Below are 20,323 nucleotides of genomic sequence, written 5' to 3'. Positions count from 1 at the left end.
AATTTCAATTTCACGGCCTTCTATTCACATACGATATGATAGATCGAAGAGAGAATCCGATCTATTCCTTTGAACAATTAATTTAATAAATTATTACACTAGATTATTGTATAATATAGATATATTTTTTCGTTATATTATGTGCAATACAAATAGAAAAATAAATATTTTTTGATCTTTTATTATGTAAATAAAATATACATTAAATAAAGATTTCACAAGTCATTTTCGAAACTTTAATATAAGAAAGGTAAATTTGATAGAAAAACTCTCGGGGGGTATATTATTATTTTTTTTATGTTATTTTCTTTATGTTATTTTTTTATGTTATTTTTTTTTATGTTATTTTTTGGGTAGGTCTATAAGTCGAAAGGCTTGGTAATACGAAAGGCTAAAAAATAATATTGAAAATAAAAATAACAAAGAAAATGATTAATGAGATATTTGATTGATTTATTGCTTTTTTTAGAGAAAAAATAAAACGTAAAAAAATACATCTAAACGGCTTTGAATAGAGAATTAAACGTAAAAAAATACATCTACGCGGTTTTGGATAGAGAATTAAATTCTGAGTTCAATGATATAAATATATTCAAAATTACTTTTAAAATGTTAGCCTTTCTCCTGTCTTTCGCGACAAAAAATTTATTTTGTGAACCGGAAACGTAAAAAAATACATCTAAGCGGTTTTGGATAGAGAATTAAATTCTGAGTTCAATGATATAATTATATTCAAAATTACGTTTAAGATGTTAGCCTTTCCCATATAAATTTCTTTCGCGACAAAAAATTTAGTTTGTGAATCGGAAACGTAAAAAAATACATCTAAGCAGTTTTGGATAGAAAATTAAATTCTGAGTTCAATGATATAAATATATTCAAAATTACTTTTAAAATGTTAGCCTTTCCCCTATAAATGTCTTTCGCGACAAAAAATTTATTTTGTGAACCGGAAACGTAAAAAAATATATCTAAGCGGTTTTGGATAGAGAATTAAATTCTGAGTTCAATGATATAAATATTATAAAAATTACGTTTAAGATGTTAGCTTTTCCCCTATAAATGTCTTTCGCGACAAAATATTTATTTTGTGAACCGGAAACGTAAAAAATACATCTAAGCGGTTAAATTCTGAGTTAAATGATATAATTATATTCAAAATTACGTTTAAGATGTTAGCCTTTCCCCTCTCAAATGCTTTCTCAAATTAAAAATACCTTAAAAAATTTATGTTTCTCATTTACTTCTTTATCAAGTAATTACAATATATTTATACTTACTCAATATATAAATTCATAACCAATTATTAATTTAATTAAAAATATTAATTTAAAAATTAATATAATAAAATTAATTTTTAAAAACCGTAAATTATTTCAAAGAATTAATAAAAAAATTGAAAAGATCTTAAAATTTCCATATTTTTAATATATTATAATGTAATGTTATTATAATATTTTTTCTCTAAAAAAAGCAATAAATCAATCAAATATCTCATTAAACATTTTTTGTTTTTTTTATTTTCAATATTATTTTTTAGCCTTTCGTATTACCAAGCCTTTCGACTTATAGCCTACTCTTTCGACTTATAGACCTACCCGTTATTTTTTTTATGTTATTTTTTTTATGTTATTTTTCTATGATATTATTTTATGATATTTTTTTTATCTATTTTTTATTTTTGCCTACAAATTTAGTGTTGTTAAATGGCTGAGCTAAGCAGGCTTAGCGAAAATTCAGCCAGGTCTTGAGCCAAAAATTAGGCTCAGGCTCAAGCCGGCTCATTGAGCCTTCTGACTTAGCCGATTCAAGGCTAATCCGGCTATCCGTTTAACAATGCTAACAAATAAATGGATAGAGCTAAGTCATGAGCCCACTCGAGCTAAATTTGACTCAAAAAGCTGGCTTAAGTCAATTTTAGACTCAAAAACTAGATGAGTTTTCAGCCGTTTACCAATACTAATATTAAATAAATTTCGGCTTGAGCCAAAATGAAGATCATAACAATTAAAAAAGGTCTACGACAATTATTTCATCGGTATAGCAAACTTTTTTTTTTCTACCGAAGTATAAATATGATATTGCACGAAGTATATTAAAGATCTGCAAGAGTAGGCCCGGCCAGTACCTGGTCCGAACGGGCTTCGGGTCTATATTTAAAAAAAATCAAATTCGGGCTGGGACAGGCCTAATATTTTTTTAAAAAATTCGGGCCTGGTGGTGCTCAGGCCTGATAAATTTTTTTATTTAAATTTATCAATTTTATGTTGAATTTTTTATGCAAAATAAAATATTTGTTTTTATTTATAGAAACTAGACGCCATATAACATATATATCGTTTATTTAGAATTATTTATAAAAACTAATTTCTATATTTATAATAAATCGGGCCAAGCCGGTAAATTTTTTCATAAATAATTTCGGGTTCGTGCTGGGTCGGCAAAATTTTATTAAAAAATTTCGGGCCAGGCCGGGTTTCAAAAATAAGGCCGGATGCAGATCACTAAACTATATTGTAATTCCTGATGATATTAAATGTTTATTTAAACAAAACTCATTCACAAGTTTAATCATACATAAGTATTCATTTAAAAAAATGTTTTATTTATTTTAATAAAAATAAATAACATAAAAAAATAATATACCACCCGAGACGAGAGTGGCAGCATCCAGAAATTTTAAATCATTAATTGTATTTGTTTGAAATTTACTTTTTACAAAGTTAGATTTTTTATATTTTTTTATATTTTTTTATTTATTATAATATAATAATATTAAATTTTTTATAATTATTATTTAATATTATTATAAAATAAAATCCATGCTTTTTTATTTTATGTAAAAAAAAAGTAAATAAATTCAAATAATTTATTTTTTAAAAAAAGTAGGAGAGGAACGACGGGACTGATATAATAATTTTATTTTCAAATAAAAAAATATGGATTATTCATTTGACGAATATTCTTCCTCACAGTCTCAGTCACATCTGGAAATTACAGGGATAGAGGTAAGGTCAATTATATAATATATGCTTATTTTTTAGTTTTTCTTTAAAAGTAGTTAGAGTTACATAATTTTGTTAAAATTTGTAATCTTATAAGAGATACATAGTCTTTTGTTAATTAAAATAATTTTGATTTCATTAAGTAAATTTGAATCTGCATATTATTTTATTATATCAACCAGTAATTCAATTTAATTTAGGTTTATGGCAATATGCTAATTAGCTCAGCATCCGATTAGTGATTTAATTTTTTTTAAATTTTGAGGAATATAAATATCAGTTCTAGTTTTTGTCGCGGTTTAATTTTTCCTTGTTCAATGGTTTCTTTATTTTAATGATGGCTCATTTATTTCAATTTAATTCCTATTAATATAATTAATTTTTATTATTTTTGGTTAATTTGTAAAACTTTGACACTGCAGAATCCAGATTATTTTTTTCGTTTAAATATAAGACAAAATGTTACTAAAAATTAGTGATGTTACTGGCCTAATTTTAAAACAGGCCCGAAAGTTTTTTAAAATTTATCCTATCCGGAACGAGTTTTTTAATTTGTTCCGAAAAGTCACCAGATATATAAATAATTTTTCCGCCTAGCCCGATTTTATATAAATTGAAAATTATTTTATTGGAAAAAAAAATTTTTTAAATTGAAAAATATTAGTGCTTTGTTTCTTGAAATATTTTTACAATATAGATCTTAATTTGACAATGACAAATAACCCGCCAATGCATACCTTTAAGATATATTCCTTATAGTAAATTATTTAAATAGTATAAAAACTTAAAATTTATATTTATATCTATTTTTTTAATATATAAACGCAGCCTGTGTCCAGTCCAATCATGGAAATTCAAGAAGGATATAAAATTTCTAGATCAGAGAACAGCGTCATTATCAAAAATAATTTTAAAGATACTCCTAAGAAGTCCAGACGTAAATGTAAATTTTGTGATAAGTTCTACCTGTCTACTACAGCTTCCAGTAATTTAAAAAACCACCTAAAAAGATGTCATCCCAAAGTATTACAAAATGTTAGTCTACAATTGAGTGAATCTACATCATTAATTGGAGTTAGAAAACTTTCAGCTAATGAAAATCTTAATCTAAATAAATTAATTTTGAAGTATCACATTGATCAAAATGTACCTATTAATGGATTCGATAGTGAATCATTTAAAGATATATTTAAATATATCAATAAATATTCAAAGATTTGGTGTCGACAGACCGCATCCAAATATTTATCGAACATATATACAATAGCTAAAAATGAAATGATTGCTAAGCTTAATAATGTTAACAACCAAATATCTATAACCACAGATATGTGGACTGGAATAAATTCCACTTCATATATGGCTCTCACGATTCATTATATAGATAATGAATGGATATCCAAAAATTATTTATTAGATTTTATCGAGGTACCTCACCCCCACACGGGGAGGATATTTGCTCAGTTATAATTGAATCTCTTAAAAAATTTCAAATTCCTAAAAAAATATCATTAATAACCCATGATAATGCCTCAAATATTTTATCAGCATCTGAATATATCAAAAAATATTATTTAAAAAATTTAATAAAGATTTTTACATCAATCGATGCTTAGCACATACTATAAATACAATAGTCAAAGAAGGATTATATTCATATTCTTCCCGCCTCCAAAATATAGATATTTTAGTTAAAAAATTGCAAAGAAGTCCCAAACTCGGAATACATGAGGATTAGTGGTGGCACAAAAATTCCAAATGATGTGGTCACCAGATGGAACAGTAGATATTTAATGATTAAATCAATCAATAAGGTATTAATATTAATTCTTTTACTTTTTAATAATTTTTAATATTTATAGAATATAGATGCTGTCATAGAGTTTGGCACAAAATTCTTTGAAGATTTTCATTTAAATACTGAAGAATGTAAATTTTTAAAAGAAGTAGAAAGTTTTTTATACCCATTTTGTGAAGTAAGTTCGGAAACCTACGGTAGGTTTATCATTATTGTATATTAATATAATAATGACATCACTTGAGCGAACCATCGCATCTAATGCAAGTGATGGGATAAAAGAGGCAGCTGTAAAAATGAAGAATAAATGTAAAATTTATTCTGATTATATGAATACATTTGAAAATTATGTTTGCTCTTTCCTTGACCCAAGGATTAAAAAAAAATATATACCAACTTACATCAATAAAATTGAGTATTTTGATAAATTTAAAATTTTATATAACAAATATCTGCCCGGCACATACAATGTTTATGAATATAACGACGAAGAAAATCCAGCGAATTTGATGTCGGTATCCATATTTAACGACCTCAGAAAGTAAATATAGCAATTTATTATATTTAATCATATATTTTTATAATTCGTTTTTAAGGCAAGCTTATGATTATCCAGAGCCGTCAAAAGAAGAAATTGACGATTATATTGGAGAACCAGTTGCTAAATCAACAATAAATGTTTTGGATTGGTGGAGTTCTAACATCCACAGATATCCAAAATTATCGATGATGGCCAAAGATTTTTTTCGCATCAATCTACGTCAGTGCCTAGTGAAAGAGTGTTTTCTGGTGCTGTAGAAACGTTGACCAGGAAAAGAAATCGCATATCATCGATGATATTAAATGAATGTTTATCACTAAAATCATGGGATTTTGATATATTAAGTTTAAAAGATGATTTTTGGACATGATTGATTATTGTATATAATAAATTGTTATTAGCAAAATATATAAATAAATAAATATTATTACAAATATTTTATTTTGGCTAACAATATAAATATTAAATATATTTTTTCTCAAATCTAATAGGGTTTATGAACCCCAGGTTGTTGGAAAGATTTTTGCGTAAATACGGTCAAATAATATAGTTCCATTTGTTAACTTTATTATTTATATATAATAGTTTTTAATACAATTAAATAAAATAATTCAAATAAAAACTAAGTGAAGAGAACTAAAGAAGCTATTTTTTAAATGGTTATCAATTTAACAAAATTATAAGTAAAAATGGAAAATATTTAACCAAGATTTTTAAAAATAAAATATAAAAAATTTTTTTAAATTGTGAATTTTTAAGTATTGAGTGTTATTTCCTTTCTAACACTTTTTTATAAAGTAATATACAAAAATATATAACTTTAGCTATTAAATGGAAATATCTTTTTGAGGCAAAATTACCCTCTCATTCAATTTGCTTAATAAATCATATAAATAATCTAGTTTCATAAAATTTAAATAAAATTAAAAAAATATATATATTTTTAAATATCTTCCAACCCTCATATATTGGTAAAGGGTTGAATTTAAATATTAATAAATTAATTCCTTATATCAAACATGGTTAGTCTACTATTTTTATTATCTTGAGAAATAATTATATATGGATAGCCAGTTTATAATATTGTGAATAAATGGCTGATTTTGAGCCGATTTTTTAAAACGACTAACTCAATATTTCAGCCAGAAAAATATTGCCTAAGCTTCTAGATTTAGAAAGTGTATGTCTATACATTTGTTCCTTCTATGAGCAACGGATTGCGTAATATTTTACTGGATAAATTGAGTTAGCCATTTTTAAAAATCACCTGAAAATGAGCGTTTACGACACTAGGTTATAACTGCAGTTTATAACTTTATTTAATTCAATTATATAACAAATAGACGTAGCGGCATTAAAGAAAAATTAATCCTAGATGTATTGTATTTTTATATTTTTTAAAATGTATAAGTTATTTTAAAAACTAAAATATTAAAAATATCCATTAAAAATTACAAGACTGGAGTGGAAGAATTTTTAAATATATTTATATTTATAGTTAAAAATAAGCATGTGAGTGGCTCAACGAGAGGATTTTCCAAAAGGAGCAAAATGTATATATATTATCATAAGTTAAAATATTTGTTGATATTGAAGATAGAAATATCAATAATCAACTCAAACGATTGAAAGATGGACGAGCCAACCCTGAATATATAGTTATAATATGTAATCCTGGACAGGCCTAATATTTTTTTTTGAAAATCGGAGCCAGGACGAAATTTTTCTATTTTAAAAAATCGTACCATGCAAATGACACCTCTGCAGCTATCTGACAAAAAAATTATTATTTACAAAAACCACATTTAATTATTCATAAACATGAATAAAAAACAACTTTAAAAATGTTTAATAAAAAATTAATTAATATTTACATCGAGAAAAATATTGAGTTAATGAATGATTATTTATCAATAAAATTATCTTTAGCTTAAAAACAATAATAATTTATATTTAAACACTAATTTTACACCCATTTGCGTCAAAAAACTTTAGAAATAACGATTGTGACAATTGTCACATATCTATAGTACACCTTTACTAGATTTTAATTTAACATGTTTAGATTCTATATTTAAACCCATTTGCGTAAAAAAAATTAAATAAACCTCAAAAATAGCGATTATGATAATTGTCACTTATCTAGGGTACATATTCCCTGTAGTTCTATTTAAACATGAGTAATACTAATTTTAGCCCATTTACATCAAAAAAAATTTAAAAACTTTAAAAATAACGATTATGACAATTGTCACTTATCTATAGTACATCTTCACTGAGATTTTAATTTAACATGTTTAAAACCTATATTTATACCCCTTTGCGTAAAAAAAATTGAATAAACCTCAAAAATAGCGATTATGACAGTTGTCACTGATCTAGGGTAAATTCACTGAAGTTTTATTTAAACATGTTAGTAATACTAATTATAGCCCATTTACATCAAAAAAATTTTAAAAACTAAATAACGAATATGACAATTGTCACTTATCTATAGTACATCTTCATAAAATTTTATTTTAACATCTTTACAATCCATATTTTTACCTATTTGTTTTAAAAAAATTCAAAAAGGTTAAAAAATAACGATTATGACAATTGTCACTCTTCAATGGTACATCTTCACAGAAATTTTATTTTAACACTACAATATTACCTATTTACTTTAAAAAAAGTTTAAAAAAATAATGATTATGACAATTGTCACTTTTCTATGGTACATCTTCACTGAAATTTTATTTTAACATCTTTACAATATATATTTTTACCTATTTACTATAAAAAAAATTAAAAAAGTTAAAAAATAACGATTATGACAATTGTCACTTATCTATGGAACATCTTCACTGAAATTTTATTTTAACATCTTTACAATATATATTTTTACCTATTTATTTTAAAAAATTCAAAAAGGTTAAAAAATAACGATTATGACAATTGTCACTTTTCTATGGTACATCTTCACTGAAATTTTATTTTAACATCTTTACAATATATATTTTTACCTATTTACTTTAAAAAAATTCAAAAAGGTTAAAAAATAACGATTATGACAATTGTCACTTTTCTATGGTATATCTTCGCTGAAATTTTATTTTAACATCTTTACAATATATATTTATTGCACAGAAGGCATATAGATGTGTGCTGCATACAGGAAACTAGATGGAAAGGAAATAGGACCAGAATGATTGGCAAGACTAGCGAAAAGTATAAATTCTTTTGGCAAGGAGGTAATGATGGTAAGGCTGGAGTTGGGGTATTGGTTGCGGAGAAATTGGTAGACAAAGTAGTCAAAGTGAGAAGGCTAGACAACCAGATAATGGTTATCAAGATTATTTTTGGTAGAAAGCTATATAATATTATCTCGGCATATGTTCCTCAGGTTAGAAGAAGTGAAGAAGAGAAAGATATATTTTGGGACAGTCTATTGGGGGTGACATCGAGACTGGCAAATGAAGAGGAGATTATCCTGGCTGGTGATCTGAATGGACATGTAGGAGCGAGTAGTGAGGGTTATGAAGGAGTACATGGAGGGTTCAGTTACGGCATGAGAAATTTGGAAGGAGAGAGGATTTTAGATTTTAGTGATGCTATGGATATGATTGTCTGTAATACAATGTTTAAGAAAGAATCAGAGAAGCTGGTGACTTATAAGTCGGGTAATACCAAAAGTGCAGTGGATTACTTGTTATTAAGGAGATGTGATCGATGTATAGTAAAAAATGTGAAAGTGATACCGGGAGAGGAATGTATAAATCAGCATCGACTAGTTGTAGGAGATCTCACTCTTAAAGGTGCCAGGGTCACTAAAAGAAAGTTTGTCCCAAGGCTGAAGTTTTGGAAATTGAAGGAGAAGAGTGCTGACGCCAATTCAATATGGCATTGGCGATTAGGGAGGCGGAGGTGGCATAAGCATCTGGGATGAATGACAAGTGGGAAGCCATGAAGAAAGCTTGGGTAATGACAACTGAGGAGGTATGTGGATGGACAAAAGGGCCGCCTAGGCAAGGAGACTTGGTGGTGGAACCCGGAGGTAGCGAAAGCCGTGGATGAGAAACGGAGGTGTTTCAAAGTATGGTATAATAGCAAAGAAAATAGTGATAATGATATTTACAAGATGGCTAAAAGAAATGCTAAGAAATTAATAGCGAAGGCTCAAGAAGAAAAAAGACACGAGTTTGCTAAAGAAATGGAATACGCTGATGGAATTGGAAATATGGTTCGAATGGCAAAACAGATGTCAAAAAAGAGGCGGGATGTGATAGGTGTAAAATGTTTGAAAAATATGGAAGGAAAAATGGCGATTGATGGTAGTGGTATTAAGAACACCCGGAAGATTTACATGAAAGGACTTTTGAATGAAGAAAATGAATGGGATAATAATATTAGTTGTGCAAAGGTAGAAGGTCCAGGGTGTAAATTTAGCAAGGACGAGATAAAGAGATCAGTTAAAAAGATGAAGAAAGGGAAGGCATCGGGTTTAACGATGGTGGTATCAGAGATGTTTAAAGGTTCTGATGATTTAGGGATTGAATGGTTAATGATATTAGCCAATCAAATTGTCACAGAAGGTACTATTCCCGAGGACTGGCGAAGAAGTATAATTATCCCAGTATACAAGGGGAAAGGTGATCCTTTAGAATGCGGGTCTTACAGAGCTATTAAACTCTTGGAACAAATGAAAGTATTTGAGAGAGTGTTAGAGAAGCGGTTAAGGGAACAAATTAAAATTGATGAAATACAGTTTGGTTTTACATCGGGGAAAGGTACGACAGATGCAATTTTTGTGGTGAGACAAATTCAGGAGAAGTATCTTGCGAAGGAAAAGAAACTCTATTATGCGTTTGTTGATTTGGAGAAAGCATTTGATAGGGTGCCGCGTGAGATTACTAGATGGGCCTTGAGAAAATCAGGTGTGGAGGAATGGTTGGTTACCTCAGTGATGGCAATGTATGTTGGAGCACAAACAGCAGTACGGACGGATTATGGTGATAGTGATAGCTTTGAGGTGAAGGTAGGACTTCATCAAGAATCCGTGTTGAGTCCATTATTATTTATCTTAGTAATGGATGTGGTGGCTAGAGAAATGCATGAAGGACTTCCCTGGGAGATATTATATGCGGATGACCTTGTATTAATGGCAAACAGTGAGGGAGAATTGAGGGATAAAGTTAGTAAATGGAAGATGACTATGGAAGCGAAGGGCCTGAAAATGAATGCATCAAAAACAAAGGTGATAATTGGTGGGGAAAATCTAAAGATGGAGGAATCCGGTAAGTGGCCTTGTGGTGTATGTGGGAAAGGAGTTGCTAGAAATTCTATCCAATGCACCAGATGCCAGAAATGGGTACATAAAAGATGTAGCGGGATAAAGGGCAGTTTGATGTTAGAAAGAATGACCTTTATTTGTAGAACATGCATGAAAGGGATACATAATAATGATAACCTAAAAATGGTGGTCTGGATATTGGAAATGGGTTAACCCTAGAAAAAGTGGATAAGTTTTGTTATTTAGGTGATATGCTAAACCCAGATGGTGGTGTAGATTCTGCCGTTGTTGCAAGGATCAGACAAGCTTGGAAGAAGTTCAGAGAGATGTCGTCTATTCTTACAAATAAAAAAGTTTCTCTGAAGTTAAAGGGGAAAGTTTACGTAAGCTGTGTGAGGAGTTGTTTAGTTTATGGGGGTGAAACATAGGCAATGAAAGCGACTCACGAAGCCAAATTAGAAAGAACAGAGATGAAGTTGGTTAGATGGATGTGTGGGGTATCTCTGAGAGAGAGAAAAACTAGCAAGGAATTGCGAGCAAGATTAGGTATAGAAATGATTGGATGGTATTGCGACTAAGATGGTTTGGGCATGTGGAACGTATGACAAGAGATGACTGGGTAAAGAGATGCACAATGATGGAAGTAGGAGGATCAAGACCTAGAGGAGGACCCAAGATGACGTGTGGACAAATGTGATAGCGGCAGATATGAGAAGCATGAATCTTACAAGTATTGATGCTCAGGAACGTCAAAAATGGAAAAGAAAAATCAGAGGGAAAACTGGCCTACCCGGGTAAACTTGGAAATCGCCATAAAACGGAGAAGAATCTTCCCTGAAATTTTATTTTAACATCTTTACAATATATATTTTTACCTATTTACTTTAAAAAAATTCAAAAAAGTAAAAAAATAACGATTAGGAGAATTGTTTTCTATGGTACATCTTCACTGAAATTTTATTTTAACATCTTTACAATATATTTTTACCTATTTACTTTAAAATAATTTAAAAAAGTTAAATAACGATTATGACAATTGTCACTTTTCTATGGTAAATCTTTACATAAATTTTAACTTTATATTATATTTTTAACCTATATGCTGACTAAATAGATCAACTTAGTAGACTAAATTAGTCGTTTTAGTCGACTAGATTAGTTGTTTTAGTCGACTAGATTAGTTGTTTTAGTCAACTATATTAGTCGTTTTAGTCGACTATATTAGTGTTTTAGTCGACTATATTAGTCGTTTTAGTTGACTATATTAGTCGACTAATAGACTAATTTAGTAGCCAAAATTTTTAGTCGATTTCCATGACTACGACTATTAGTCGTAGTCGAAAGAACTCGACTAATTAACAACACCAATTACAATATAAAAATCTAAATAAAAATATGGTCTCCCCTACATTCTAAAAATTAATATCTTTTTTTTCCATGAGTATATTCTAAAAATTAATATCTTTTCTTTTTTTCCTTAAGTTGGAAAAAGTAAAATAAAAATACCCCCCCCCCCCACCGCCTTGGTAAGTATAAAAAATTTTTTAAAAAAACAATGAATTTTATATCCATAAAAATAAAATTATTCCCCCACTCCTTTAATTGGGTGCCAGCTAGGCGTTAACAAATTATAAGAATAAGAATTTATTATTTCAGAGATTTAGTATAAAATTATTTTTTTTTTATTTTGAATGAAATTGAAAAAATATATATTAAAATTTTAAATCCATATTTTTTAATGAAAAAATTTTAAATTATAAATCCTTTTTTTTAATAAAAGTTTTTAACACCCCTCCTTATATGAATAACATCGAAATGGTAGATGACACGTTAGATTCCGAAGTAATTATGATATTTATTGCTAAAAACATAATCATAAATTGTAGGCGGATCTTATGGATCAAGACCATAATTTAAGTCAAAGCTCTTTTACCTCCTCAATAGCCAATACATCATCTACTTCTTCAATAAAAAAAATTAGTAAAATTTAATAAAGATTTTTTAATTCTATCTTTATCTTATATTTTATAGCTTTTCGGAAGAAAAAGATTTGGGCAAATGAAAGATGAACAGAAGATATATTATATTTATTTATTATATTTTTAATTTTTGTATTATAATTGTGAAATTTTAACTCTTGAACATGATTTATAAAGATTTAAATAAATCAAGTGAAAAAATTAAGTGGAGTTCTGAACACGACAATATTAAGTTTTTTTTTAATATATAGATAAGCCCTGGTTCGAACTAACTCCTGTACTTTGTTTTGAAGAAATCAATAAATTATTAAAATTCTTAAACAAAGTCAGGACACTATTTCAGGAGGAAAATAGTTTGGGGTTTATAAATAAGATTTTTTTTAAAAAAATATATATTATTAAATATCTTAATCCTCAAAATTAGCCTCTTAATTAGCTAATCGATTATGTCTAACACTATTATTGAAGATTATAATTTCCCATATTGAAATCAGGAAAGAGCTCAGGCAATAATAAATAAGATAATTTCCATACATAACATTTTTTTCAAACGGTTTTTGGGTAATGTTACGAGGAATTCTTTATTTGCAAACAAAGGATAATAATTTTAGGAATTTCAATTAAGTTCATGTTATCAAAATTTCCGTTAAATATAGTTTAAAATTCCTGAACTCGAATTAAACCCTAATTTAGCAATCTAGCAGATATTTTTCTCTTAATATTGTACAAAAGTTAAAAATAAAATGTTAAGATCTAAACATGCCCATTAGAGAAATGCGATGGTCAAAAATTTTATACGGGTAACCATATTTATTTTTTACCCCCGCTCCCAAGTCAAACTTATATACACCATATTAAGGTAGAACTAGACTTATTCGATATACCCATCCATCATATCAATATTTGGTGCTGATAAAATTAATCCTAACCTACGTAGTAATTGCCATAGAGTGGTAGCTCTTGGTTTGCTAATTATTCAATAGTTCTAATTAGCTATTGATTGATGCCTCTAATAATCATATATTTATATACCTTAATAAGGTATAGAAAAAACAACTTAAAATATATTGGTTGTGCTTGGGGTTTGTGCTCATTGCTAATGGATCTGGGTTTTACACAATTAACCAATAAATAACATTTATATAAGAAATTGAGTTTCATAAAATTTAATTAACTATTTATTGAGTTCACGACTTAAGTTCAAAACTCGAGTCACGACTTGAGTTCACGACTCAAATTCATAACTCGAGTCGTAAAAATGAGTCGACTAATCGACTCAAAACTCGACTTGAGTCGTAGTTAGCCGACTCGGCTGAGTCGTTTAACAACACTACTTATTCCAAAAAATTTTTCTCATTAGAATGTATTATTTAATTATACAACTATTTTATGTAATACTTTTCAAAAACATGACATTGACTTGATTAAGAATATGAGAATGCGAAGAGCATTTTATTAGAACTCAAGGAAATTAGGGCTAATGTTGATGAAAAATTCCATATTTTATTGTTGAGTCAAAGGCAGAGCTATACGTGTTTAATATTTGTCTTCCTAGATTTGCAGCAAGGCAAACTCATCGTCAAAACATTAATATAGGATCAGTAGAAGAGTATTATAAAACAAATGCCCCCTCTCGATACATTTCTAACCCAAGGTTTTTAATTCATCGTGCAGCACTTGCCAATCTGCAGATATTACTTCCACAAAAGCCTTCCTAACCTTTTAAAGATGGTTATAGAAAAAAAAATATTTGTTAGATTTTAATCATGAAGATGTTAAAGTATCTTATGATGCCTTATTAGTTGAATAACTATGTTTAAAAGCTTAACTATGATATAGTCCCGAAAAATGCTATGGATGCTTTGCATTATTTCAAGCACATTTTAGATTATATTCCTAATGTATTAAAATGGTTATATATATATTAGCAACTCTTCCCATTAGTAAACTAATGAGAGAACATTCTTTTTTTTAGAAGAATAACAGAGCCCTGCAGAAGTACCATTTGCAGGGCACAGCCCGGATTTTTTTAAAATAAATTATACTTATTTTTGATTTTTATAGCTAATAATGGCGATTTGAAATATTTGGTTATAAAATATACAGACCGGCCCGGATTTTTTTAAAAATTTTTCAGCCCGACCCGGGATTTTTTTTATAAATATTTTCAGGCTCGACCCGGATTTAAAATAAATTATATTTATTTTTGATTTTTATAGCTAATAATGGCGATTTCAAATATTGATTTTAAAATATACAGCCCGGCCCGTATATTTTTTTTTACAAATTTTTAGACCCAGCCCGGGTGTTTTTTTTAAAAATTTCGGGCCCGGCCCGGGTATATTTAAAAAACGGGGGCCGGGCCTGCAGGTCTCTGAAAAACATACCTAAGTACAACTTCTGAAAGTAGGTTGAATGGTTAGGATATGAATATTCATAGGTATTTAACTCCAAGCAAGTATAAGATAATTGAAAAATTAGATCAATCCCAACAGAGATTGGATTTTACATTGTAAATATATAACATACAAAATACAATTATTCCTAATAAACTTTTTGTGCATTAATTTATATTTCCAACATTTAAATTTTTTATTCTTTATATATAAATTTTAAAGGCTTAAAAAATTCAAATTTTATTTTGGGTCATTTAAGTGATTCATATGGTGGTTATATGCACTTTATATTTTATAATTCACATTTATTTTATAGTTTTGCATATGTTACCAGTTATATCCGTTTAATATTTTTTAATTCACATTTATTTTATAGTTTTTTATGTGCCGGTTTATATATATAATTTTTTATAATTCACATTAATTTAAAATTGTGTATTAGAAATAGATATTAGTCCTAATAAATTTGTATGCTTGATATTTTTAAATAACATTAAGATTTCTTAAAATTTTTTATTACCCCCTCCCCCAGATCAAATTCCTGCGTACGCGTCTGCATCTGACCATAGTTTTCACTAATGAATAATCATGAAAAACTATTAGTATGATCTTTTTAATTTGCCATCATTGAGGAGAAGCAGAAAATATATGTAAATATGCTGCATTCTATTATTGTTTATATAGAATTATTGTGAATTTGGAACACATTTATATTTACTAATACTAACATTAATTAATTTTGTATGTATATAAATTACTAGTTGATAAACCGTCAAGAATGACGGGAATAATAAAATCTTGAACTATTCTATGAAATTTTTTTTAAATACATTTTTTTTAAATGACAAATTTTAGTGATTATTTATTCATTTTATTAAATTTAGCCTAAAATATATGAAATTGTAATTAAAAATGTAGGGTAGATATTATTGATAAATTAAAATTGTATGTCATTTCCAGAGTTCAAATATTGTTGTTGAGATAAAATTTTTATACTGGCATATTTTGGGGTGGTAATATAAGATATATGTTTATTTTTTAATTGGATAAATATAATTTAAATTTATTTGTTAAATCTAAATTATAATAAGTACTTAGGATTAGTGAGGGAGATTAATTTTCTGGCATGGGAAGATATTGATAAATAGGTATTTTATACTATTTGCAGAGCTCCCATTGTGGTTGAGATAAAATAAAAAAATTTCTACAATATTTTGGGGTGGCATATAATTTAAATTTTTTGTTAAATCTAAATTGTAATACAAAAATAATTTTATAAAAATTAATAAATTTTACTTTGATTGAATATAAATACCTACGCTAAAATTAATATGAGATAAATTTTTATTTTTCAATTGACTAAATATAATTTAATTTGCTATTTTAAATTTAATAATATTCATTCTTACCATAATTTGAGGTGAGGTTAGTATTCTTTTTAAAATAACACAATAAGATCTAAATTATATAAATTAATTGAAAAATATGTTAATAGCAAATTAATAACATATATAAGAAAGATTATATTACAAAATCTAATATGGAAGGTGGCTGAGTGGAAGAACGTTTGCCTTTAAATCGTTAAGTCATAGGTTCGAATCCCGTAATGTACAAAAAATTTTCTTAAAATTTAACATTAGAGATATATAGTCTCCATCGATTTATTTAACATTAAGAGGATAGAAAATTTGATAGAAAAAATAAAAATTAACATTAAGATGAAAGGAAAAAGAAAAATTAACATTGAGATTATAACGTTCATTTCTTGATTACGGTGATTATATATATAGATAATAAAACATTAGATTACATTTATCATGATTAATTAAATGTTTATTCTAAATCAAAAAATACTTTTTTGTGTTGTAATTTCGGGCCTAAAATTTCAAGCCCGGCCCGAAATTTTTTTTAAAAAATTTTGCCAATATCATTAAAAAGTTTTGCTGGCCCGGCCTGAATCCGAAATAAAAATTTACCGGAAATATAGAAATGGCGTCTGTTTCTACAAATAAAATCAAATATTTTTATTTTACATTAAAAATTCAAGATAAAATTGATAAATTTAGATATATTAAAAAAAAATCCAAAGCCTGACCCGACCCACCCGAACCCGATTTCTTTTTAAAAATATAGACCCGGCCCAGTCCGGCCTTATCGAATAAAAATTAGGCCGAACTAAGTCCAAAGTATTTCTGATTTTTTAGGTACGAGTCGGGCCCTGTTAATTATAAAAGGAACAGGCTAATTTAATAGAAAAGGCCGGATTCATATAGGGAAGATCCGAGCCAGGTACATCTGCACATTTTTCAAATATCTTTTCAATTAGGTTAAAAAGTATAAAATAACCTATAGGTTTGAATACCATATTTAATTTATCCCCCCCCACCCATCCTCTACAAAATTAGGGACTTTCATTTGGACGTATTGATTTTTGAAATATGTGATCGATCTGATCATGAATTTTTTTTTGAACTGATATATCAAAATGACGGATAAAATTATTCATAAATAAAAAAAATTAAAAACATAAATATTTTTTAAAATTAATTGTAATTTAAACAACTTACTATAATGTTTTGATTGATTTTCATAATCCAAAAGCTTAATTTCTTATTTTTCATCATCATGTAATGGTGAGAATTGAACATCTAATTTATTTCAGTTTTAACTATTACTTCCACATACTTTTATATAGATTTTATTAACCTTTAAATAGCTATACTATTTCCCTTTACTCTTCTTAAATAACTTAGTATATATATTCTTGTACTACCCACTTCAAAAAACGTATTCTTTTTTAACTCATAAAATCAATAATTAAAATGCAAAACCATAATGACGGGTCTGTGTGAATTAAAAGCTTTTTAAATGTTTAAAACCGTGATAAAGATATTAAGCAGATTTTCCAAAGTGGGAAGTTGAGGAATGAGTTGCTGCACTACTTTGCTCACGGCTTCGTATATAGAATAATCGTAAATACTCGTCATGTAAAACCTTTTTTAAAATAATAAAATATGAAAATAATCTTACAAGTTGTAACATTAAAAAAACGTATAATCAGCTGATTTGCCCAGATTCCAGGATGAGTTTCTATAAAATTATTTTTAAACAAATGCTAAGGCTTAAGTCTGATAAATTTCTATGGAGATTTCTCCATTTTAAGGATATAGCATCCTATCTCCTAATTATTATTCTTTTTATTGATTATAATTATGATTTATTATTACTCACTTAACGTATAAATCTTTTAGAGTGGGTTCATCCATATCCTCCCTCAAAATATGGTATATGGATCGCTGCGTTTCTAGATAATTAAATTAAATGTAAGTCATTATGATTAAATTAAAATTTTTAGTTTAGATATGGATTCAAATAAAAACTAGTCCCCTAAACGTAAATAATAATTTACAAAGTTAAAATAATTACAGTTAATGAACAGTTTCACTTTATGCTATTTTTTATTTTGGAATGGTTGGCAAAATATAGCAACTTATTAAGAAAATTATTGAATATATAAAGATCCTTCAGGTACGTCCTCGTGTTAAATCATTTCAAAAAAGTCTAAGATATAGAAAATTGATTTTAAAAAATGTATAAAATGCCCTATATTTTATAATAAAAAAGGTTATTACCTATTTTTTGTTCATCAGTTAAGCCATCAATTTTGTGTATGAACAGTTGATACTTTAGGTGGGGATTAATGGGACGGGATTTTAGCATTGTGGCCACAAATAGGGATAATGGGTTAGAGTTGTCATCCTGTCCACAAAATTTAATTAAAATTTCCATTAATATTAATAAACGTAAAGATACACATTTTTCATAATGTAATCAAGACATTTAAATAGGTCAGAAATGTCACAAATATACAATCATTTTCTTGCATTCACTCCTTTTTCTGAAGCAAAAAAAATGTTCTAAAAAGAACTAAAGATACAATGATCATAATATATTGTGTGAAAATTTAACTTGAGCATCCATGACAAATATGATTGCATCACAATTTTTGAATAATTTTTCGGCATCGGATTGAGAATCAAACATATTTTTGATGCTTTGTCCAGGGTAATCCCAAAGCTGAAACTGAAGTAATGGACTGTTTTTGATATCTAAATATTAAGCATAAATACTCTTTATTGTTCAACCTTAATTTACTAATCATATGTTGTAAGAGCATACTTAACATGGGTCCAATACATGATATAAAATAACAAAATATATTAATAATATTACAATCTAAACAACAAATTATTTGATGTTCTTAACACGTTTTTGGCCTAGGTGAAGGGAAATTGTCATCTTACGACTTGTCTCAAAGAACCAAACTTGAAAAATGTGAGAAACTGATTTTATTATAATCCATGTATACTTTTATCTTCGATTAAATACTTTATTTCAAAGTAATATTTTTGCGATAATTTAACCAAGGTTAAGTCGATTTTTCTATAGAATTATTTGATTGTATTTATAGCTATTGTCTTTATATGTTCCAAGAATTGTCAAAGTAATATATATAAATGCAAAAAAGAGGCATAAATGGTATGTTGGGCTATGTAAGCGGGTCTTGGTTGAATTATAAGATATATGTGGCGGATTTTCATCATCGAACAGTCTATCATGATAGCTAATTTTTCCTTTGGGAAAGGTTTATATCCATGCCTCTACGAGTCTGGGGGGCTTCGCCCCCAGCCCCTCCGTTATAAAAATCATGTTAATTTCTACTTTTTCATTATTAAATTTTTAGGAATATTATTGGTCATTTTAATTAAATAACACAAAATTTATAATTTCTATTATAGATTTTCAAGATTTCGCTTATATATGTCCAACTTTGTGCCATCTATGAGCAAAATTTTCAGGCCTGCATAATATTTTTCCGGGTAAAATACTGAGTTAGCTGTTTTTAAAATCAGCTTAAATGGAGTAATTTTGCATCACTACCCTCGGTGCTAGAATTATATGTTTTATTTTATACTAAAAAATATATAAATATGGAGATAATTTTAAGGCTTGAGCAATGGATTATATTTAAATGAGTTATTTTATTTATAATAGTTGATCAATGAATGGGGCTGGTTGATTCTAAATAATAATCAAGTAACAAAATATAAATTATATTTGCTCATGTTAAAAAAACTTATAAATTTTATGGTTGCTTTTTTGAAAAAAAAATTTAATAAAAATACCGGGACAATATAACAAGGACCCGGAGTGAACCGTAATGAACCGCTAAACTGTTATATTATTATTTTTTGAAGGAGTAAAAAGAACCTTTATAAAAATAAGTTAAACCGGTTTCAACCAAAATAAAATAAATAATTTTACATTCTTT

General features: G+C 27.5%; 1 protein-coding gene across 3 annotated transcripts in view; it reads right to left on the bottom strand.

Moving 5' to 3' along the window:
• The window catches only part of LOC135923033 (ras-related GTP-binding protein C-like), a 100,915-nt gene that overhangs the window by 56,650 nt on the left and 23,942 nt on the right, over nucleotides 1-20,323 (bottom strand). For all 3 annotated transcript variants that reach the window (XM_065457625.1, XM_065457626.1, XM_065457627.1), the window contains exons 4-7: nucleotides 18,961-19,100; nucleotides 18,624-18,750; nucleotides 18,223-18,295; nucleotides 17,871-17,985 (exon numbers count right to left, since the gene is read on the bottom strand). In XM_065457625.1, the coding sequence (XP_065313697.1) occupies nucleotides 17,871-17,985; nucleotides 18,223-18,295; nucleotides 18,624-18,750; nucleotides 18,961-19,100 (455 nt within the window). The remainder of the gene's footprint in view (nucleotides 1-17,870; nucleotides 17,986-18,222; nucleotides 18,296-18,623; nucleotides 18,751-18,960; nucleotides 19,101-20,323) is intronic.

The sequence above is a fragment of the Gordionus sp. m RMFG-2023 genome, chromosome 1 (assembly GCF_954871325.1).
Source record: "Gordionus sp. m RMFG-2023 chromosome 1, tfGorSpeb1-WG-v2, whole genome shotgun sequence".
Classification (NCBI taxonomy): domain Eukaryota; kingdom Metazoa; phylum Nematomorpha; class Gordioida; order Chordodea; family Parachordodidae; genus Gordionus; species Gordionus sp. m RMFG-2023.
This window is presented reverse-complemented; position numbering and strand designations above follow the sequence as displayed.